We start from the raw sequence: 25146 nt of genomic DNA, 5'->3' as shown, positions 1-25146 counted from the left end.
ACAAAGACTGTTTAGACATCGAAGTGACATAATCACTATATAAAATATAATTCCAATTATCTCAGTTTAAACACTGCCTAAGAGAGTAAAAATCATTTCATTTTCTACCAGGGAAACTATTTTAATAATTTTAACCGCTTTTTAGATTACATCAATTCTTTGAGATGAAGTATGACGGAGAATCAAAATAATCTTTGTAAATTGAGCTCTATTGCAAAAAATGATTTCCATTCTTCAGCAGGGATATTAAGGGATAACCTTTCGAATGTCTTTCCCGTGCATTTCTCTTCTTCCTCTACCTCTCCCGTCTTTCCCAGCTCAAAGCAAACCTGACACGTGAAAACAGACTCTGCTTAATGACCCCCTTCCCTCTGCTCTCTCCCATTCTCTTTCATTCTCATTCCCAACTTTGCATCTCTCTTCTCATTTTCCTTTTTTCTTTCCGGGGAATGACCACCTCAAAGGATTAATTCAGAACAGGCAGCAGAAAATGGTAACAAGAGTGGGCAAATCAGGATGTGGATTTAAAATCAAGAGGTATTTTAAAGGAGGAGAGTTACTCAAATTAAACATATGTTAAGAATATGGGTTTGTTGTTCATGGCATACCTGCTGCCTGTGATCCCACCCTCAGCGGATCAGCCTTCAAGGGCAGAGCATTCCCTAGTGGAATAATAAATACAGCGGCCTGAGTGGATAGGGATCTAAGCGGCCCAGCGAGCTTCCTTTCCTCTGGGTCTGACTTCGCTGTTGGAACACAGGTGGTAACTGAACTAGCTGAACTAGCGAAATGGATCGTGGCCCTTCTGGCTCAGAGCCAGAGAGAATAGAATTCAGTCTCCAAATTATCAGGCTCTGGGCATATATAAATTCTAATATAGATCTTGGCATAAAGAGCAAACTTCATTTTAATGGATACTGCCTGTTTTCCAACCCATCATCTTTCTTACCGTGATACGTGTGAACTGCGCAGTAAAAAGTCCATTCATTGGTCACTTTAAAAACACGCTGTGCCTAACGTTAGAATGTTTTCCTTTGGGCTAACCTGCCATCGACATGAGGCTATGGCAGATTGTGTTCTGCAGGTAAAAATGAAAGCCTTGCCCTATATTCTATACTTTCATTCTTCCCAATGTAATGTATTTTGCAGTCCTCGGCTGTCCTAGAATTATGTACCCAAACATTATTGATATGAGCTAGTCAACTATACTTATTAAAAGCAGAAACTATATAAAGTAGAAATATATGATTTATTTGCTCATTTATATCCCTTCCTTACTTTAGAGGTGTTTTGAGGTTCAGAACAGTAATATAATATATTTATGGGCCGAATTCATTCTACTGATAGGCAAGATTCTACAGTCGTGGGTCCCTCAAGATAAGAATCCATGCTATAGACAACATTAAAACATCCATAAGTGTTTTGCGGGAAATTTTTTAAATTTGGTATTGAAATATTATGGGTCTGAGAAGCTCAAGAGGCTCTTTTCCCCTGTATTTTGATATTATTCCTAGAACATAAGCACTACCTATGAAATTGTTACAGATTTATAAAGGGTAACTGGTTTCCCTTTATACTGTCTATAAAAAATAGTACTTGGCTAACTAAATGAATGGTGTTGGGAAATACTTTCTAAGTCCCTCAAGCATTTTATAAATGTATGTCTATGGACTATAATATACAAATAACAAAACATTCCTAACTCTTCATTTAAGCAATCAGGCCCTTGATGTTTGATTACTAGTTCAGGTTATCACACACTCTTAGCGTTGATATATTTTCACTGCAGTAACAACGTCCCAAATCAGCGGATATCATATCAGCGGTCCTGATATATGAAAATAAATTTCTATTTATACAAAGGATAGTGTGGAGAGTGCAATTATTTACTTTTCAAAAAAAAAAGATTCATTTAGTTATCTCCTTTAGCGAGCCATGGATGATTTAAGAACTGGCCCTCTTTCTTCCTGTCGTCTGAATGTGTGATGTGTTCCAGAACTTGGCTCAAATGTTCCTCTTACAAAGGAGAGAACATACCGTAATGTTCTGCAGGCAGGAGGTTTGTGTTAAGCCTGTCTCAGTAGCTTTCAATATATAGAGGGGAAATTTCAGTTCCAAAATTTAGCAAGTCTTCACCATTTTACCAAGTGCATTGAAGGACATGGCATGAAACACAGAGAGAACATGGTCAGAAGCCCGGCTGTGGGGGCCGGGGATGATGGGCAGAGCACAGGTAGATCTTTGCTTTCCCTGAGCATCTTCCCCCCAAATTGAAGTCTTTTAAACAATTTCCATGGCAGTAGGGTTGACACAATGTTGTTATGCCTTTGATAAAATGATGTTAAAGGAAGCCAGGTTGGGGACAAAGACAGTGAGACACAGGAGAAAGGTGGTGGGGGAGGACAGGCGGTGCTGTATTTGTGTGCTCATGCTCACCCAGCTGCCCTGCTCCCAGAATCGGTCCCTTTGCATTCCGACCTGACTTTGCTTCTGTTCTTGATGAGCAATCCTCTAGGACAGAATGCAAGCTCCCTGGGAAACTCTCCAGCACCAGCCAGAGGTGGGTGGTTTGCCCTGGGACAGCAGCATGAGCGATGTTCAAGCAAGATGGATGGTGACTTGGCAGGGGAGACGGACCATTCAAAAGAATTCAGAGTTTGAATAAGTCGGTGCAGAGAACCACAAAAGTTTCTCCGAACTCTGAGATTCTACAATTCTATATATTAATACTCTCATGAAAAAAGTATTACGTCATATATGAGAAACAAGGACACACATACAAAAAAACAAATTAAAAAAAATCTCCCTTCATTCTCCATATGATAGGATACGATTAAACTATCTTAAAATAGGAGTTTGACATAAGCTGGGGTTCACATTTCCATTTACTTAAGAAATGATGAAAAGAAAAAAACAAAAACATATTCTCCGGTTACAAATATTAAATGGGTATGGATTCCGAACTATGGGTCAGTAGTTCAGATTGGCTAATACAATGTCTCCGTTGCTAAAACAAAATTAAATTAATTTTATAATGGAAATCTCCAGGAGTCCAAATAAATTCTGTGCACTTCTGTCTACCCCCTATTTTTGTGTGTGTGTGTGTGTCTGTGTGTATGTGTTGTGTGTGCACTTTGCTGTTAAAGGAGCACATTCGCTTTGATTGTGGAGCTCTTTCCAGACATTAAAAGCCACTGTTTCTAGTTTTTATGCTTAGAAAATGCTCAAAATGCTCCTTCTTTCTGGGGGAACTAAATACTGTGCCACCTTTGAGAGTCAAGCCCTTTGAGCCCATCAACTATTGTTGGAAACCTTCTGATTCTATTTTTGTAGAATTTTTGTCCCCTGTTTTCTGAAAGGCTCAGAACCCTCAGATGAACATTCTTCTAGTGGCAATTTTAACATAGCTGAATGCTTTTATTTGTGCTGCAGGTAGCACACACGGTAAAATACATCATTAAATCAATGCTGTTCCCATACAGAAGCTCTTTTCCAGGAGCTGTTTGCCGGCTGCCCTGCTGTGGGATCCGAGGGTGGGATACTTTTGATTTTAGGCATAAAAAAAAGGGGGTGGGGGAGCCAGGCTTTTAGTGATGGAGCTTTCAGGGCCCTGGGGTCACTCTTATACATCTCGAGCCAGAGACCACAGTGTGCGACATCGCTGTTCACACAGAGCCCCCACCAAGGTTAAAAACCACATATAAGACAAACTAATTTACTAAAATGTGGACCAAGTGCAGAATAAGCCAAAGGGAAAAGTTGTGCGTAAGCTGCTTATCTGCTGTTCTTGGGAAGGTGAGGGGATTCTGGCAACGCTTTGTGGGCTGTGAGGACATTTTGGCCTCTCTCCGCATTGTGCTCTGGAGCGATTTCTTCCATTTTTTTCATGCCGTCTCTGTAACACAACCTCTTTACATAGTTTATCTCAGGAAATGACAATTGGCTGTCGAATCCCATACAAATTGATTGGATCTGACAGCTTAAAGGAATAAATCTTCTGCAGGGAAGAAAGTTTTTACTTATACTCTTGTATTTTCAATCTTTTTTTTTTTACCCCTTTCTTGCTTAATTTTATTATTTCAATTAGATCATTTAAAAATCAACACATCACATACCAACCTCCCCTAAGAGCAATCATAAGATTTGATGATTTTTCTGATACACGGGCTAGGGTTTCAAATTTGCATTATTTTATCTACTGAATTAACTATGAGTTCTAAACCAAACTAATGCCGCCATGTGTTTTTAAACATCTCTAATCTAAACCATCTGGAGAGGCACGGTTTTGCAAAGGCATCCCTTTCAGGACACTCTGTGGATTTTGTCACTGCTTGAGGTTTTGGCAAACCATCAACATTACTATAATTCTCTTTCATGAAATATAGCTTTTGACTAGGATTTTAGAGTCTTGGGTGTGTGTGTGCATTTATATGAGTGTGGGTACTTGTGTATAATTTTTGCTCATGTCCCTTTCTCTTTTCAGAAGACCATATTTATAACAAATTTATTTTAAAGAAGTAAAGGTTTGTGTTGCATATAAAAATAAATTTAATTTTAACTACTGAACATAATGCAATTAAAAAGCACTGTGAAATAACACACGTTATTGTATGGAGGGGCTGGAAATACTTTTTAAACAAATCAAAAGAAATCAGCTTTAGAGAACCACCACAAGAGAAAGTGTAGATATTTTTTTTTAAATGATTACGGCAACAGTGATTTATAGCATGTAAGATACATACTCAGTACATTTATGAGAATACAAATCAATATGGACTAAATCTTTCACTTAAGCAATGTCTCATTTAATTCTTTTTCTACCAAATAAACATACCATTTAAAAATTATAATCAAATCTAAGCATGATAAAAGCAAAGTGTATACTACTTGTTATAACAAAAGTTAAAAACTTCCCCAGAAGTAAGGATGATAATTCTACTTGCAAAAATTCTATCTGCTAATAATTTTCAAGCTTTTTTAAGAATTTCAAAAATCAATCACAAAAATGGAAAGAATAGATTTTTGCTGAGAGCCACTGTCTGAGATGAATTAAAATAATAATGTGACTACTGGGGAATATTAATGTCCCTGTATTTATTAATAACACGGTATGTTCAAACAACCCCTTTCATTCAACAGTATTAGGCAAATTACACACACACACACACACACACACACACACACACACACACCAAAAAGTTTTGGTCAAGTTTGTAGAGAGGAATAAAAAGGTTTATTTATTTTTTTTAGAAGTAGATGGCCTGAAGTCCAGAAGCGGGTCTGTGCTTAGAATATAATGGTGCCAAAGCAATGCAGAGGCAGCCCCTCAGAGGTGGCAGCAGCCTAGAACACTCTGGGTGGGTGCTAACGGCCTGGGCACACCACAGCCCACCCCTTGCTATTCCCTGTTTCCTTCCCTGACATGGGATCCTCTATGCTCACATCTCTGAGGATAGGGTTGCCCTTCTAAAACTTTCTACTTAGACCACCAGTATATTTAAAAACCTGCTTCTGCCCATAGTAAAATGTTGTAGGATAAAGGAAAAGTGCAATCTGACAGTGCAGAGAATGGAAGCCCCACTTAGAGGGCCTGGCTCCCATGTCTTTAGGAAGGGCTGCTCCTAGCAAAGATGCTAATCTGGTCTTAGATGAAAGGAGAACATTCGTCAGCCCATCTTCCTTTCTCTTGCTCCAGGGTCCACAGAGTGAGTTCAGCATGGCGAATGGCCAGCAAGTCTATATAGGCTTCATTCAGTGCAATCTTATTAGCTATGTAGAAACCAGAAGGCTCCTATATGAGGCCTCTGCCCAAGGCAATTGTTGAGTAATTAAGCCTTGGAAGCAAATGCATATGTACCTAGCACAGGGTGGAAGCAGAGTAGCAGGGATGATACATACGCCATGCTCACTAGTACAACATCACCAGGGACTAAGATGTTGAGATCATTTTGTCCTTGCTGGTTAAATGCTCTCCTCCAGGTCCTCCCAGGGCTCCCCTGCTGCCTGGGCACCCTGGGCCCTCCCCCCTTTTACACTCAGCAACTAAAGGTATAATTCCTGACACATTGGGGGCCTTCATGCTATTGGGACAGGGCTATATAGATTGTTACATCTTTTGAATTTCATTTTGGCATCTATATGTGCTGGAAGCTGATCCACCCTGGCTGCTTGAGGCAGTCTGTGCAGGGATGTTTCTAGGGACCTTAATATGGAGATGATAAATGCCCTAGCCTTTGGAATGGAATGGATGGGATTAAGATCAAATAGGATAAATGCAGATTTAAGAGGACAATAGTGGAAGGAACCTGGCTAGGAGAAGACAGGTTGTTTCCCCAGGTGAGGATTTTTGTCAGTAAACCCTTTAACTGAGTGTCAGAGGGGTGGTTGGTTGCTTTGATCTTTGCTTGGAGTGACCTCCTTCAGTTACTTCCTTGTAGCTTAGTGGAACAATAGAGTAACCTTTGAATGGAGTTGGGAAGCCCCCTGGCCTTTTGTATAGAATGGATAGAACTGGGACCAAATAGTATATATACAGATGTTAGATGACAATAAAGAGAGGTACCTGGCTAAGAGGAACCTGGCCATGATGATCACCTGAACACTGCCTCCGTGTCATTTCTTCTCCGCCGACTCCGTCCACACCTTTGGGAACCCCTGGACCCGCTGGGGCTGGACCCCAGCATATATGTATAAAAGCCTAAGCAACTGATGACCGGTTGACCGAACGCCTGGTCGCTATGACGCGCACTGACCACCAGGAAGCAGATGCTCAATGCAGGAGCTGCCACCTGGTGGTCAGTGCACTCCCACAGCCAGCCAACCTCCCATGGTCCCTCCCCCTGGCTGGCTCCAATCGGCTTGATTGGGATTGGGTGAGATGGTCCTGATCGGCCCTGATTGCCAGGCTGAGGGACCCCATCCATGCACGAATTCATGCACTGGGCCTCTAGTATTAAATATGTGTAGCTGACATTCATTGGTTACTTACTCTGTTCCTGACACTAAAAGCTTTGCCCTAGCCAGTTTGGTTCAGTGGATAGAGTGTCGGCCTGTGGACCCAGGTTTGATTCTGGTCAAGGGCATGTACCTTGGTTGCAGGCTCCTCCCTAGCCTGAGCCCTGGTCAGGGCTCGTGCAGGAGGCAACCAATCTATGTGACACATCGATGTTTCTCTCTGTCTTTCCCTCTCTCTTCCACTCTCCCTAAAAATCAATGGGAAAATATCATCGGGCGAGGATTAACAAAACAAATAAATAAAAGCTTCATACGTATTTATTTATTTTACTCTGACGTATGACTTGACCAAGGTCACGGAGCTTCCAAGTGATGGGACCCAAATTATAATCCCAGGCTGTATGACCATAGTGCTCACCCATAACCCCAGTGTGCTTAACTGCCTCCCAGCACACAGTAAATTTATCACCATCATTTAGTTATGAATGAAATGTTTACATGATTGGGATGAGAAAACTTAGGAATTGCTTCAGGTTCCCTGTTCACTTGACATTTGTATATGAAAAGCATATGTAGGGACTTGACTAAGGTGAGAAGGGCTGGCCAGGTGATAGGAATTAGGGGCTGGTGGGGACTGGGAAACACTGAGGAGTTCTTCTGGAGAGAGTTCTCTTCTCAGCTCCAGCCAATTGCTATTCTGAGGACCTGGCCATGGTGGGTACCCCATAAATACCTGTTGAATGAATGAGTGAATGAATGAATCTAACTTAGGTGAAACTTCTTTAGGAATATATTCAAGCAAGAAAAAATGTATGTCATGGTTTAGGCTTCCTCCTAAGGGACTTCCATGCAATAATATTGAAACAATCAAATGTAAAGAGAATACTTCATCTTTTCAAAGCATGTTCACCTATTATATGCACTGAGTTGTGTTCCACTAAAATGTGTATGCTGAGGCCCTAACTCCCAATACAAGGTATTTGGAGATTGGGCTCTCGTGATGGTATTAGACACCAGAAAAGCTTGCTGTCTACTTCTGCCACTTGAGAAAATAGCTAGAAGGCAGTTGTCTCCAAGACAGGAAAATGGCTGGCACCTTGAACTTGGACTTACCAGTTTCCAGAACGGCGGGAAAATTATTCTGTGCTTTAAGCCACCCAGTCTATGACATTTTGTTACAGCAGTCTGAGCAGACTAACACACCGATATTATCTCTTTTATCCTCACAATAATCCTAAGAAGCAACTAGAACTCCATCACCATTCAGCACAGGCCCCTGAGAACACCCGTTTGCCTTAGAGCACGATGTGTGGCGGGTGGCAGGGTGGTGAGGGCCAGGGGAGTGACAGGCCAGAAAACTTCTCATATTGCCATCTGGCTCTCACTGCTCAGCATCAATAATTTCTGTGGCAATTCCCTAGTAAAGTACAACCAGAGGAAGCTCAGTTCAGGTAGTTTTAGCACAGGGCATGGGAAGGGAAGGGCATTTAGGGAACTGAATAAAACTTCAATGTTGGGGTCCTACATCTCCAATATATGTGCACATTAATAGGGCAGAAAAATGCTTAGTCGTACATAGTTTTTGCAATACTATTAAGCTTTTTGCAATATGACATGGCAAGACAAAGAAAACAATTTGAAAACAATTTGTTCAAAGGTATATTCTCATAGCATCCCTCTCAACTGGCTGACTCAGTCACTTGTAAAGTACAGGGTCTACTACTTTGCTATCTTCAGATAAGGAATCATTTAGGATACAGTCTGTTGGCTCTAATCCTGCTGATAATTCTAATTTTCCTAGATAAATCCCAATGATCAATTCTGCTTCTTCTTTTGTTGCTTTTTGGAGAAAATTCCAGAAAGACGGCAGATAAAAAATGAAAGCTGGCAAGGCCGTTTCTCTGCTTCCAGCTTCCTGGGCCAAACACAGAAAAAGAAGTTCCTGCTGTTTGATTTAATAAGAATCAGTGTCTCACTCATGCCTCAGTCGTTGGACCAGTCAGGCTCAATTGGCATAAAAGAAGTGTTTCCGAATGTCTGCATTTCATTTCAGCACAGACGCTTAAGCTCCCGCATGCCTTTTCCTAACGGCACAAATAGCACTGCTGAGCCCTGCTCCTCTCCGCGCATCCATATAATTTGCATCTTTTATGTCCGAGCTTAATTTTACCTTTAGGTCGTCTGCATTCTTTAATTTTCCTTAATTGTATACTTGGAGATGTGTATCACAATCTACATGACAATGGTTGAGGTTTCCCCTTCTGGGTTTCTCACTTCTGCGGTAGATACATTTGAAAACCATTTGGGTCTTACTTATATTAGTCAGAATGTTCCTGTCCATGGACTTTGTTTCCAGTTACTGAGAACCTAATTGTGTCTTTCCTTTTGTCATCCCAGGGACACATGGTGAATATGTAGCCCTAGTTGTCAAAGAATGTTCTAGTCATTCATCCCTTTCTCTTTTTTGACTTCTACTGAGTAACCACTCCTTGCCACATCCAAGAAAAAAAGGTTAGAAAATTCCTATTCTGTTTTTTTGTGTTTTTTTTTAATCAGGCCATAAGAAAATTATCCTCCCTTTAATTAAAATAATAATAATAAAAATCCTTAAGTTACAGTCTAACACTGCTCTGGTCATAATATACATTGGAAAATGCATTTAAATTCATTTATATCATTGTTTCTGTAGCTGTTTTGTTGATTTGGATTATGGAGCACAATCTGGGGTGGGGGATGGACAAAATTGATGGGAGGAAAATCAAGTTTATTGAAATAAACTTCACGATTCCCTCAGAGACAGGAGCAACAAAAGTCACAACTCCCCGAGGTCACTCGGCAGTGTGGTCAGCGAGGAGTGGAGCTGCAAGGCCTGACTTTCTGTCCCTTCTCCTGACCACCATCACTTCCCTCCTGCGTCACTGTCACTCCTCATGGGGGTGGGGGGTGGGGGAGTAGAGGGCTCTCTTCAAGGTCAGCGGGAACCTCACGAAGAACCAAACTCTGGGTGGCTAAAGCTGTGAGGAGGTGCAGCCTCCTCTCTAACCTTTGCAAACTCTTGATGAGACGTGGAGCCACACACAGGGAGAAGGTCAACTGAGGACTGTAAACACGGGCACAAATGAGCTTAGTTAATATCACCCCCACTCCACATTCTGCTTTCTCCCGAAATGGGGAGGGTTTCAGGTCATGTTCAGTTTCAGGTCAATGTCAGATAATCCTTAAAAAGGGAATGCTAAGAACAAAGAAACCAGACCAGGAAAAAATAAAAGTAAAAATAAAAACCTCTGACCAAGCCAAGCCTCTAAATATAACTTTTCCACTTACCTCAATGCAGATAATTCTAAGATATATATTTCTGATTCTATTCATTCTGTTTAAAAGAGAAAGACCACACCAGGGTGAGCAAGGCAGGGTGGTCAGGATGCATAATCTAATGACAGTGTGTGGAAGCCACTACAGAAGACGGCAGGAGAACTGCCAGAGCGTGCGGTGAGGCCCGTGGCTGATTTCTACGCAGAGTCCACGGATATTTTCCAAGTATGGACAGCTCTCACTGAAGTGAAAATAGAAAATGCAGGACCAGAGCCCACACTAAATATTCAGTTTAGTAAAAGACACGAAAACTGCCCGTGGAAGTGGAAGGTATTTGGCTTTGCTATTCTAAACAAAGAAATGAGCCATCCTACTGCAATCTTTTCATGATTAGGCAAAAATCCTGTCAGTCTCTGCTAAAGAATATTGAACTAATGTCTGTTTCTTATGCATTTGCTTTCTAGTCCTCAAGTGATACTTTTCTGAGCCAAAAGATTTGTTTGCAATTATATAGTTGTTGTTTTTTTGTTGTTGTTGTTAATCCTCACCCAAGGATATTTTTCTATTGATTTTTAGAGATAGTGGAAGGGAGGGGGAGAGACACAGAGAGAGAAACATCAGTGTGAGAGAGAAACATTGATTGGTTGCAGGGATCGAGCCTGCAACCAAGATATGTGCTCTTGATTGGGAATCAAACCCAAGATCCTTCAGTCCACGGGCAGATGCTGTATTCAGTGAGCAAAACCGGCCAATTATACACTTTTGAAAAATATGAAGAATGTACAGAGATCAAGAAATGGACAGCTAATGTGATTATTTAAAAATGATAAAAGTAGCCCTAGCCAGTTTGGCTCAGTGAATAGAGCGTCGGCCTATGGACCGAAGGTCCCAGGTTCGATTCTGGTCAAGGGCATGTACCTCAGTTGCAGGCTCCTCCTTGGCCCGGGCCCTGGTCGGGACTCGTGCAGGAGGCAACCAATGGATGTGTTTCTCTCACATTGATATTTCTCTCTCTCTGTCTTTCCCCCTCTTCCATTCTCTCTAAAAATCCATGGAAAAATATCCTCAGGTGAGGATTTTTTTAAAAATGATAAAAGTGCAATCATCGCCAGGCACCTGTTGCTTCTCCCTATTCATAGTCCTCTTTCCTACCAAGCGAACTGTCTACATGAAATTATTGCCACATCATAGGACAATGTGGAAGCACAAGCCACCTGATTTCATTGAGACCGTGTCGAAAGGAGCCCAGGTGTTGTATGTAAGCTTTACCAGATCAGAAAGGATACAGAAGAAAACTGATAGGTCAGTGAGTGGGGGTTAGGTTTTTCTCATATGTATTCTAACTCTGTGGGCTCTCCACGTTCCCCTTCAGGTTTGGGAGAAGTTGTTACCATTCATCAGTTAATAAGAAATGCATCTGGTAACTGAGAAGTGCTTGGCAATCAAGGTCTCCAATTTGCTGATTTTATTTCTAGACTGGCAGCTTTAATTTTTTAAGATATATATATATATATATATATATATATATATATATATTCATTAAAATTGTTTTCTTTTAAAAAGCCCCACTGCTGGCAGCCCCACTGGCTGGCTCACCGTCATGTCCCTCCTCAGCCCAATCACAGCTCAAGGGGTCCTGAGTGGCCAAGTGCCCCTTTGAGCCTTTCCTACCCAGGAGTCTTGAAGGACAGGAAGGAGAGTGCCCTGAGGTCCCAGGTATGTATAAGTTCTGCTGCCTGACTATTCTAGGCCCAGGGTGTAGTTGATGCTTTGCACCAGGCCAGTGATGCCAGGTTGCTGGGCTACCAAGGACCAAGCCAATCCAGAGTTGCCCGTACATGACGTGAGGCCTCTCCCAGTGGCTGCTGATAAACCTCTTGAGGTCTACCTTCTCTTTGCAGTAGCCACCTTTCGGACCATGTCTAACCATCATCTTATAAGTGGCAGGCTGCCAGAGATACACTTGGAATGAACTGCACATCATGGCCCATGCTTTGCTATCATGGCCCATGCTGCCCCATCGGTGAGTGCAGGCCTGGTTCTACGGCTCACTAGCTGGGAGCCCTTACAGTGCAAAGTCTCTCAACTGGGAAAGAAGAATAATCTTTTCTGCTGTACTGGTTGTAAGAATCAATGAGATCACGAAGGGAGAAGTGCTAGCAAAATGTAAAATACAGACAAATGTAGTTATACTCATTTAGTTATTAGAGATCGGTGCATGGTTACCAACCTGCCCTTTTATTCCCCTTATTATTTTTTTTCCTTCCATCTAACTTCCATCCATTAATTTATCTATAACTTCCCTGACTGCTTAAGTTATACCTTGTTTGGTCTCCCATCAGCTCAGGCATACTTGTACTTTGTTTTCTTCTGATAACCATTGATATTTACTGGCTTTTATCTTAACTTCATGGGTATCAGTGATAGCAAGGCGTGTCACTATTTCAAAAGAAATGGTACTCACCAACTCTCCAGTGCCTATTGTCCCTATGTCATGTTGAATGTGGTCTTGGAAAAACAGCTCTGGGTCTTCTGACCATCCACCCCCAGAGCAGATCCCAGCAATGAATGAGCTATAGGAAATGTAAGAGTGCGTGTGTGTGTGTGTGTGTGTGGAGGGGCAAGGGGGACAAGGTAGGAAGAAACAGGGGAGTTGGTTAGGAAATTTCTCAAATAGGATTCAGTAGGAGATCATCATCAGAGTAATAAAGGCAAGAATTGCCACTCTAGTTTGAGTCAAAGAGCAGAAGGGAATTGTGGGGCAAGAACCCCTCTTAAATAAAGAAGCCAACCACTTTTGTCACCTTGTCATCCCCTTTCTTCTCTCCTCTACATGCCATTGGTTTCCAACTATAACTGCATATTCAAACCACCAGGGGTCCCTAGAAGGGCTTCTGAATTACTTAGGTTGTATACACTTCCTCCCTTAGAGGGACCAAAACTTTTTCCCTTTTCACTTTCCCAAAGCTGGTGTTACATTCTGCTCCCTGCAGTTAGATCAGTTTAAGAGAATTTAATCACAGAAGCAAGGTACTATAGTGGTATTCAGCAATTTAGGGTTTCATAAGATTTTCTAAATGTATTTCTCATGAGTAATAAGGGTCGTTCATGTCTGAGTAGCACAATCATGATTTTCAGTATTTCTAAACATGTGTTAGATTGAGTAGCTTTTATTTGGTACCTAGACTCTCAGAGTCCTCATGGTCTCTTGCACATGTCACTGGATCAACTCAAAGTTTAAAAGTATTAGAATTCTCACGTTTCTTCTATTAAGAATACTAAGTAGAGTTGAGAGCCCCATCTGCTTCTGGTCACCAGATGAAATGGACATAGTATTAGGAATTTGGGGGACACAGAGATATTTTAGTCAGCATATTTTGTTAGGATATTCAGAGTACTTCTGACTTTGTTTTTTGTTGTTGTTTTTGAAATCAAGAGTGTATTTTCTTCTAAAATACATACATTTGATCATTTAATGGAAAAAATAAAAATAAAATTAAATGCATGTTAGTGAGAGCTTTAGTAAATAATTCCAAAGCTACCACAAGAGGACAAAGAAGATGCTCTTTTCAATCAATATTGGTATTACAATTGTGCAATAAGACAGGTAATTTTAAAATTCCAGTTAATTCCAAAGACCTTTGAAAATAGTTCTTAACTCAGCATTATTGTGCTCCTACTGGCCTGTTTACTATGCAATGTTGTGAATGTTAACCATATTATCAAACTGTTTTTGTCACAGGCTACCGATAGTCAGTTAATAAAAATTTTGATAAACAGCGTGTACATCGACTAAAACAATATATTATTACTTCTTTTTTAATATTCAAGATATGCTTTATATAATATCAAAATAATTTAAATGGCACTGATTTTTAAAAAATGTGCTTCTGCTTACCCCATAAGCCTTTTAGTATTTTCCTGGTAATTCAACAAACTTCTTAAAATTGAGCAAAATTAAGATTTTGTGCTTCTATGTTTACCAAAAGAGCATATCACACTGACAAATTTGATAATCTTATAAAAAAAAAAACAAAGAAAGGAAAAACTGTTCTTATTTCAAAGGTTCAGGGGGAAAAAAGACTATTTACTATGCAGACCTAGAATTCTTGTTGTTTTAAGATAGCAAATTAGAAAAACATGGCCTGGGTCAGAGGCTACTCAATCAGGTTGGGCTGGGCCTTTCATTCCAGCAGCTCCCATTCCCCAAATCATATCTGATAATATTCTAAAGTCTAAACATATTTCAGTTCAAAAAGATACTCAGCTCTTAGATAGAAATTGGCACTAAACTTCCAAATATCAACAGGTTTACCCACGCTTTCAATTAATGAATTTGTATTTAGATTAAACTGTCACTCAGTATGTCTGAATTGTAATATTTGAAGAACTGAAACTTTGAGCTGGAACGTTTGTTTTGCATTTTCCTGTGCATAATCACAGGATATGAGCATTAATAAAGGGGTTGGTGCATGGGCCACTACTGAGGCCTATTATTTAAGCAGAGTCATGGCAACAGAGCAAAGCTGAATGTTCACAAGTGTAGCATAATTTCAGCCTGTATTATGTTGAATGGATGAGAAGACAAATGTATCAGCAGACATAAGGAATAAACTACCCAAAACTATTTGAAATGATCTCTGCACTTGCAAACTGGAAACAGCATCTATATTTCTCAACAAGTCAGGAAAGATTCATGATGGGTATTCCCTTAAACCGGCTACAAAAATATTATCATCTTGCAAGCAAGATGGCGCCCCTCAACTTAAAATTGGCAAAATCCCATTGAACTGCATTTCGGAGAGAGAAGGGAGCTTGAAATGGTAGTGCTCTGCGGATGTCCACGTGGGTGGGCAAGCATATGCTGCTGCTGAGCAGAGGAAGTGGTACACCAGGATTTCTTCATAAGTGTGAGGTCTTTATAAACTCATCTCTATGGGGGCGGTTTTAAATAGAAAGAAAATGACACACAGTCCCCAACCAGGCTTCCTAACTGTTTGGAGAGGGTTGCCACTTTCCCCAAACATTAGGTTACTGTGGGGAAATTTTCCAAAACTGTCAACAATTCCATTTTTAAACTCAGTTCTTCCTCTCCACATAAGACGGATGCAAGGCAGCAGGAACTATATTTGGTCTGGTAGGAGATGTAAGTTATTTTTACTGTGCTGACTCCTACCTGACAGTGGAAGACGTACTCTGGTGTGGTTTTCTTGAACTTCATGTTCCAAACCAAGGCCACTCCATCTGGTTCATGGGGAGCATCTTCATTGTTGTTGTAGGAAGCGACCATCAGCTCGGGGTACTGAGTGGAAGAGGTCACAAGAATGAATTAGGCCATGATGACAACACAAAGAAAACTTTATTTCTACAGACACATGCTATACTACATACTTTAAATGTCACTTGCTTTTTAAGCTGTGGCATACTTAATACCAACTTCATGCCTCAACCTATTGCAATCTGGTTTCTGCCGCCATCATTCCATGAGCTAATAACTACCAAACTGCACACATTGCTGGATCTTTCTGTATTAGCTGACATGTGGGCTAATCCCTCCTTTCTCCTGTGTTGGCTTCCATTACATATTTCTTCCTGCCCACTATTCTTAGTTCCTACAGGTTCTCCATCTGCTATCTATGTTCCAAGGAAGCTGTTTTATGCCCTATTTTTCCTTTGTCTCTGTATACACATTTTCTCTGGGCGACCTCATCTACTCCAATGGTTTTAACAAGTATTAATATGCTGACAGTGTTCAAATCTATACCTTTAGGCTTGATTTCTCTCCTAGCTGCTGATCCTTATATCTGACTGCCTACTGGGGATTTCTCAGGGCCGCCCACAGACACATCAGATGTAACCATAGACAAATGAGCTCGTAGCCTTCCATTAAACCTACTGCTCTTTCAATGTTCCCTCTTTTGGTGCCTAGTTGTCCAGCCTGGACACTCCACATTCATTTTTATTGTTTCCTCTTTCTCAATCCCATGTACTATTTCACTACTTCCTCAATACCTTTCAAATGCATGTTTTCTTCCCATCCTTAAGGTGAGAGCCTCCTAAACGAATTTCTTATCTGAATGAAGGCAACAGCTTCCTAAATGGCTCCCTGACTCCAGGCTCTCCAGGCCTCACCCTCACCTACTTTGTCAGCATGACTTTACAACAGACATCTGCTAAGGCACTCCTCTGTTTAAAATACTTTAATGGCTCATTATTACTTTGAAGATAAAATGCAGGTCAGATAGGATCCTTCTGTCATTTTCTAACTCCTCTGCTTAATCTCTTACAATTCTCTCTCCTTTCACCCTCCCACATTTCATGACCCAGCCTCACTGGGCTAGTTCTGAGGGTCACAGGTATGGCCGCTGTACCTATGAGTCTGCTGTTCTCATTGGAATGCTTCTTCTGTGTGGTAGACATCATTAACTCACTGTTTAAGACTCAATGCAGGCATCTAGTCCTCCAGACAATCCCAACTAACCATGTACCACCTCCCTTACCTCTCATTGTCTCCTTGAACATTATGTGTGTGTCCTCTCCCATTAATGCACTTGTCAAATTGTATTATGGTTTTCCCCCACTTCTGTTTCTTACAAGGTTTGAAGCACTCTGAATGTAGAGACTAGTTTTTATTGACCTCTGAGTCTAGGGCCTAGTAACTCCCACCACATGCTAAACTTGTGCCAAAACCTACTGAATTACAGATGCTTTTTAAAAATTTTAGTAACTGTGCTCAGTGGAAAGACTTTATATTTAATCCCTTGTTATAAAATAATTCCAACAATTAAATGCATAAGTGCAGGTAACACAACCAGTAAAACCATCAGGACTCCACAGTGAATAGAAATACCTACTCTTACTATGATATCTCTGTGCTGTGTATTAATAAACAAACTGAGGAGTGGATCTCATGGGAGATACAACATTTCATGAAAAGGCCACTCCTGCCTGGGATTTCCATAAGGCAGTCACATTAAAAATTGTATCATTACATATGCAATTGTATTAGGATTATAACAGATCCTATCACCCTTTGCTCAGAGATCATTTAATTTCCCCCCTATATTTCACTATGCTGTGTATATATTTAAAAATAGATTATCATAAATTTGAACATCAACGTTTTTCTATCTATAATAATTAAACCTAAGTCTTTTCCGTGGCTTTATTCATTCTTTAAACTCCCTCAGTTTAAGAAAACTACACAGAGCGACAACTTGCTGGTTGATGCAGAGGAAGTACAAGCCTATAATACATGTATGCGGCCATCATTGGACGTAATCACTCTTTATCAGAAAATACTCCTCAGTGGCTAAATCAAAGGCCCATTCAAAGACACTAACATCTAGATAAACACAGAAGTCTCCAGACTGTCCAGCTGAAGTTTAACTATGTTGCATGTAAAAAGGCAACTCTATAAACATCAACACCACCACTATCAGAATGGTCAATGAGCAGCCAGATGTGTCTTGAATTATATACCACAGCTTCACATCTGGGTTTCATCGTCGGCTCCCACTTGTAGCTTTTCTTTTTTCCATTAAAAATATTCTAAATTATTTGGGTTTAAAACTCCTTTAGAAAACAGGGAGAGCTTTAGTAAAATAGCAGTGAAATGTCTTTGGTGTAATTTCTATAATTGGGATCATAAGTCCTAAAGATATTACTTTAACTCTTATTGCATGTGAAATTTTATGAGTTCAAAAATCTCCTCTAGCATGCCTTTTTCTGTTACTTCTTTGAACATGATTAGTCAAATTTGTTATTCTCCAATAAAAAGTAAATTTCTGAACAATGATTTAACCTTAAATGTTAAAAGTATGAGTTTAAAGAGAATGCGAACAAATATGAAGTTTATGATTATTCATGAGGCTGGATTATCTAATATTTAACCTAGGAGAATTGTTACCTGGAAATGACCAGATCTGCTCTCAAGCTGTTTGCTCTTATAGAGAAATAAAGTCTAACTTTTATTAGAGAGAAGGGAACCAACATGTTTTAAGTGCCCATTATGTTCCAGACAGAGCTGGGTGATTAACTCATTTGGTCCTTGCAATCTAAACTAGCAATGGTTTTCCTATTTCTACAGATGGAGAAGCTAAGAGTCCCTGGGTGAGTAACTTGTTCCCAGTTATGATGCTAATAAGTGAAGACGTGAGAACCCAATTTAAAGTCTGCTTGGCTTCTAGTCCACTGTAGCCTGTGTCAAGTGCCTCCTATGCATTTGTAAGGCACTATGCCAGCTAAAATGTGGGAGAAGAATGTAACAACAACAGGCTTTGCTCTACAGGAACTCTCCGCTAAGTAGAGGGAAGTGAGACATATGCACGTGTAACTATAATCTCTCTATATAAAAGCCTAATATGCAAATTGTCCCCGTGGAGTTCTACCAGACTGATCACTCGCTATGATGTGCACTGACCACCCCGGGGGGTGGGGAGGAGGGGCATAGAACAAAGGAAGGCCCCGGCTGGCACCCGGAAGGCCATAATTGGCCCTGATCACTGGCTAGGCCTAGGGACCCTACCCGTGCAAGAATTTCATGCACTGGGCCGCTAGTACAAACATAAAAGCAGAACATGATATGTGCTAAGATAGGGGCATAAGCAAGTACAGAGGATAAAATAACCATTTTAGTTGGGGTGCTGCAGGGAGAAAAATTGAAAAGGATTTCTAAAAAGAAATGAGCGTTGGGCTTTGTTAAATGGGTAGGTTATCAGGAGAAAAGGGAGAGGACAGTATGGACAAGGGTACCGATATGGATGCAGGATATTCTATTGGGTGTCAGCTGGCTCAGTGATGCTCCCATATCTGGAGATTACCTCAGTAAATAGCTGTCTAACTTCCCAGGGACAATCCATTCTTGCAGGGCTGACATCCAACTGGGCCAATCACATTCTCTTAGCTGGTCATTGTAAATTTTGAACAGAGACACAAAACCTGTGGGCTGGCAAGTGAGTTAGGTTATGATAGCATTTTATTGGTGAGGTCCCCCAAGCTTCCAAGATTTCTACTATTCCTGAGCCCCAGTTGTTTATCTTTTCCACGGATCCCCTAAGTACCTGAGTGGCTCTCCAATAAATTCCCCCTTTTGCTTAAGCTAGCCAAAAGTGAAGAAGAATAGGTTCAGAAGACCTCAGAAGGTAGCATTTGGCAGTGAGCTAAGATGTATAAAGAGGTAAGAAACAGGAAATGTTGGAAATATCTCAGGGCATCCTCATAGAAGTTACTGGGTATAGGCTAATGATTTTAGACTTTACTCTGGGGTGGTAGGAGTCATATGTTGCAACTATTTATACTTGTGCTACTAATACTCTCCCCACTATCACATTTATTGAGTACTTTTTATGTACTAGACATTTTTAAAAATTGCAATTTCTTTAAATACATTAACTCATTCAATAGTCACAATAAGCATGCAAGCTAAGTATTATTACCGTCATTTTATGAATGAGGAATCTTAAGCCAAGAGAAGTCAGGCAACATGCCCAAGGTAATATTGAGAGCATATAAGTAATCGTTACAAGTGTTAATCTTGAAAGAATACTTATAATGACTCAACAATGTAGAAACTTGAGGTAGGAAGATCAGTTAGGATGCTATTTCCAAAACAAGCAAGAAGTAGAGGGCACGGCATAAAGTAGATGTCAAATCCATATGTTAGCAGATTTGAATTGGTGTCAGTGGGAGTTTTCTTGCTATTGTGAATTTAATTTGATTTGGCAACTAAAAAAACTGTCCCAAAGTACTCGAGTTTGTATAATGATGACTGAAAGATTGGAGAATGCAATTTACATGTGAGAGGAATACAATATAGTGGGAGTAAGACCATGAGTCTGGTTTTGTACCAGTCTGTCACATGCTATGTGTATAGTATTATTGACCCTCTCTACTACACAATATTCAATGAATGACAAAGTTGATGTAATTCTCCAAGTGCTCAAATTTCTTCCAGGAAATTATGTGTGGTGAATATTTTGAAAATATTGCAAACTTAAAATGTTCTTGTTTAAGAATCTTGGGAGATCAAAACAAAACTATACAGAAACCTCATACAGTAGATCCTCGAATAACATTGTTTTGCTGTTATAACATTGATGAGATGCCTTAGGAATTGAACTCTTGTTTATATCAATTAGCCCATGGTGAAATGGTTTCATTATATGTCATTTTGTTTAAAGTCACAGAACCTACTTATGATGTTAAGTGAGGACTTACTGTAGTGTTTTCTTTTTTCTCCCCTTTTTCCATTCTGTTCCACTCAGGTAATCATCCTAGCACATGTGTCCCTACTAGGGCGTAAGGGTGTGCTTCTGTCCTTCTTTGTTAATATCACTGGGTTGCATCTAGATACATTCAGGAAGTCTCTTCATCCCATACGCATATAAACATGGTCCTTTGAACCCCACAAGTGTATGTAGGAGCTGAGGGTTCTAAACCTTTTTCTCGTGCTCCATATAAAGTACATTTTTCAAAATTGCAAACCTCTTCCTCATAGTGTAAGTGAACAGCTTACACAAAAATGAGGAAAAATAAACGTGGTCTCTCCATGGTAGGCTTTCTGCCCTTTATAGGTTCACTTCCTGAAACAAAAAGCATCACACAGAATCCTCCATGGAAGCAAATCCATCCATGAGCAAGGAGGAGCTGGCCCTGCCACTCCTCTGGGAGCACTGTCAGCCGACCCAGGGACAAGTACACGTTGCCTTTGAGGAATGTGTCAGATAAGGTTCCTGTGTAATTTCCAGACTCTGAACAAGTGAACAAGCCGAGCTAAGTGTTTCCTTAGGCTTGGATCTGATTTCTGTGCACACACCCGAGTGCACTCACAGACCACCCACACAGCAGCGGGATGCGGCCGGGCAATCCCTGCTGGTATTAGTCTCTGCTCCATCATGACATGCCTGCTCTGCTGTTTGGATGTAAAAGGAGACTCAAGAGGAGAGAACACTCACCCACTCGGTGGCTGATGACAGTCCGGTTGTGGGGGATTACTCTCCCCTTCAGTTCTCCAGCATGATTAAATGGGGCTCTTCACACCATCTGTTTAACTGCTCTGCCTAGAACACCCTCTTCTCCCCTCCGTTTGTCTGAATCCCAGTCTTCTGAGAAGCCCTGTCTGACCAGAAACAGATACCAAACTCCACTGCACTCTGAAAGCACTTGCTACCTGCCCCATGTCATTTAGCACTTACACCCTCTCTTGGTGCCAGATTTATTGCCATTTGTGGGAGGCAGTGGTGAAGACCATATGCCCTAACGTACTGAAAGGCTTGGGTTCAAATCCCTGCTCTACCACATCCTAGCTGAGTGACTTAGCAAATACTTAGTTTCTCTGAGCTTTGATGCCCTCAGCTATAAAATGGAAAGAGTAACAGTGGCCACCTCATGCGATGTTATGAGGATGAAATAGCATAATGCCATCCGAGCAGCTGGCACAGCGTTTAGCATGTAAGAAATACAAACTAAAAGCTAGCCATGGTTATTCTTCTTAATAAAAGCACAGACTACAAGAAAGCAGAAACGGTGCTGGACATAAATGGCCAGGAGTCAGCATTCCTATTCTCCTCACTGCTCTTATGTCATTGTCGTTGCAGCAGAGAGCACAGCAGGGTCATCGAAAACATGGGCTCAGGGCTCAGACCATCTGGGTTCAAATTCTGCCTGGACCACAACCAGGCTGTCCCACATAACTTCACTACTCAGCGCTGGATAAACTGTCAACTAGTTGAGTTGGCCATTCAGCAAACTGGCTTTTGGTTAATTTGCCTGCTTCCACTCTGAATGCCACACTAACAAGTTTAGACTTTTTTCTTATTGATAATAGGGATTTTTAATCTAGGGGGTAGAGTGATCAGATTTGAACTTTAGAAAGGTTACAGTTGAATCTTGAACAACATGGTTTGAACTACATGGGTCCACTTATATGCTGAATTTTTCAATAAATATTTATTCGGCCCTCTGTATCCCTGGCTTTTGAATCCATGGTTGGGAATCCATGGATGTGGAGGACTAACATTGTTCTACACTGTTTTATAGAAGTGACTTGAGCATCCATAGATTTTGGTACCTGTGGAGGGAAGGGGAGAGTTGGTCCTGAAACCAGTCACCCACAGATACCAGGGGACAATTGGAAATTTATATACAGATTTTTTACTGTATGTGTGTGTGTGTGGCGGGGGACAGGGGGTGGTGTCCCTAATCCCTGCATTGTTCAAACTATATTTGACTTGATGTTCAGAAGATAGGTGGACAAGCATAGATATAGAAGGTTAGCAATACTACAGTTGTAAGGTGAGGGATATATGAATAGAGAAATAGACGGTTTTGGTGACTGATGGGGTATGGAAGATAAAGGAGAAGTTGCTAATGTTAATGATGAAAGTTCTGCTTTGGCCCTTGGGTATGGCTTTAACATAGAGAGAATGTAGTGGCAAAAAAAGACTTATAATATGTGGAAATAATGACTTAATGATATGTTTGAGATTCTGTGGGGCCCCTGAGTGCACCTGTCTGGGGTGTAAAGTGGAATTGAGGAGGGATAGTAGGTGGGAGATATAAGCAGGCTTCCCCTGTGGTGGTTGAATCCATAGCAGTGGAAGAAATCTCCCACAGAGGCCATGTCAGGAAGAAGAGTGAGGGCATGGCCATGAGGACCACAAGGGTGGAGGAGAAAAAGACGCCTTAGAAAAGTCTGAGAACTGGAGGGGAATAGTGTGTGGAATGCTGTGGAAGGATATTGTTTTTAGAAGAATGGGAAAGCCAACAACACTGGAATGTCAGGGCCAAAGAAGGCTTAACAATAGCCACAGGATTTGACAAATAGGAAATCAGTGGCAACCTTAATGAGAGCAGCTTCACAGACAGAATGGCCAGGTCCCTGTCGGGTACCTGACACATAGTAAGTACTCAATATATAGAGTGCAAAACTGAAACTGAAACCTCAGGAAAATAAGAAAGACACCCAACAGGCAGAGAAAAAATTGTAGGTTAAAGAGCATATCCAAAGTAGTGAAGCAAATTCCTCTCTCTCTCTCTCTCTCTCTCTCTCTCTCTCTCTCTCTCTCTAATACAAATGCCATGAGAACACAAGCCCAGTTTGTCCCATCCCAGCAATAATTCTTACCTGGAGAGACCAGTCCATACAGGTGACTACTCGGTGCTTGGACCAATGCTCATCATAGAACTGACGATTGAAAGAAAGGTTGGCTCCAGCCTGGACATCCCTAGGAGGGTTTAAATATCAAAGATAAATATGATGCTTCAGAATGGGGCTTTGTCTCTTCTGCTGAAAAAATGAAATGGAAAAGCATGGTACACAGTACTCCCTGAAGCCAAAGCATCCATTTATATAACAAACTCTGTTCACAAATTAACTATCAAGGGTCTCCTTTATGAAAAGCTCTCTCTAACCTGGCCCAGAAAAGGTTTCCACATGTCCCAAGCCTGGTATGAAATGTCAAATTTGTTTCAGGTTCTCATCTTGACGAGTGCTAAAGGAGTCTCCTCCTCTCAGTAAGTTCTATCCTAAAGCAGAGTTTACTAGAAATGTCCCTGTTGTCAAGGGAGCGCACGCACTTGGCGATTCTTTGAGATCAGTGCCCCCTTATCTGGCCTTAGACCAGAGATGATGTGCATGTTTCTCTTTACCAGTAATTTCTGATTAGCTGTAGTGGTTGCCTCCCTGCTCAATAGCAAGTGGTAAGTTCCACCATGAGACAGACATGCTGGAGAGTGGGGGTTGGGGGGTGCACCACGTGTATGAGATGCTACACATAGACTAAAACAGCATCGGGGTCTGGAATAATTACACTTTGGCCAGTGTTTACTTGGCTGATACTCAGCTGGCCACCAAACCTCCTCTCAAGAGTGCTTTCCTGGTCGTGCATTTGCTCCATCGACTGAGTGTTTAAATTGAGTCATGTTTATTCTCTGCCAGCAGCTTTTGGATGTGCACAAAAAACTGCCTACATTTCTTGGGCTTTGGTTCAAGAATTTCTCCACACTCACCTTTTTCTTTCTGTTCATTTGCTTCATTCCGTTGGCTTGCATCCTGCATCACTTGTACTGGGTGACCTGGTTTTAGATTATTTTCTTAGGCTCTAATCAGCTGACTTATTCTGAGTTGATTTTTTTTTCCTCCTGTTAACCCTTCTGCATCTCCACCCTTGCCAACTCAGGCAAGAGGTGTATGCACCCAAGTAACTGTCAGGAAGCCAGGATAACAGTGGGCCAGACACCCAGAAGGAAATAGCACCTAGAAAAACCAACTGAGCCACAGAGTGGGCTTTTAAAAAGAAAACAAACATTTCACAACATGTATATTCAAAACACTATTGTCTCTTTAACTGTTTAGGACATTTCAGAACTCCCTTTTGAAACTGTGTATGGAGCCTCTGTTGTATCCTTTGAGTGTCTTCAATGATGATAGGTTGTCCTTTGAGAATGTATTTGAATTTTAGAAATAGTAAAAAACTCAGGTCTGATGAAAAAGGCAGGGGATCTCACCTCCTCATATTGTTCTTGGCATAAAGAAATTGGTGACTAAAAACCAGCTATTTCTATTTCTTAGGAAGCTCATAAAGTGCCTCTTTATTATCCCCATGATGATGGTTAGCAGCCACTGCCTTTTACAATGTATAGGTTGCAGTCACAGAGAAAGTCATTTGGGGCCACTTGCTTTTATTGATTACTTTTTTGTTTGTTTTATCTGTAAATATAGCCCTGCATATGTGTTTCTTAAAAGGCATAGACACAGAATCTTAAGGTGTCTAAAGAGGAAAACATTTCCAGTTTCTATTCACTGTCTCCCACATCAGTTAAGGTCTATCTCGTGTTTATTTCCTTCAGTTTCCTGTTTGCTTAGACATAAAAAATAGA

The 25146-nt window shown here is 40.9% G+C and overlaps 1 protein-coding gene across 5 annotated transcripts in view; it reads right to left on the bottom strand.

The window, feature by feature from the left end:
• DYNC1I1 (dynein cytoplasmic 1 intermediate chain 1) overlaps window positions 1–25146 on the bottom strand; it is a 274473-nt gene that overhangs the window by 88766 nt on the left and 160561 nt on the right. For all 5 annotated transcript variants that reach the window (XM_023750671.1, XM_023750669.1, XM_023750673.1 and 2 more), the window contains 2 exons: window positions 23393–23492; window positions 15443–15568 (listed from right to left, as the gene is read on the bottom strand). In XM_023750671.1, the coding sequence (XP_023606439.1) occupies window positions 15443–15568; window positions 23393–23492 (226 nt within the window). The remainder of the gene's footprint in view (window positions 1–15442; window positions 15569–23392; window positions 23493–25146) is intronic.

This window comes from Myotis lucifugus, unplaced genomic scaffold (assembly GCF_000147115.1).
Source record: "Myotis lucifugus unplaced genomic scaffold, Myoluc2.0 scaffold_15, whole genome shotgun sequence".
Taxonomy (NCBI): Eukaryota; Metazoa; Chordata; class Mammalia; order Chiroptera; family Vespertilionidae; genus Myotis; species Myotis lucifugus.
The sequence above is the reverse complement of the archived record's forward strand: the minus strand, read 5'-3'. Positions and strand labels throughout refer to the sequence as shown.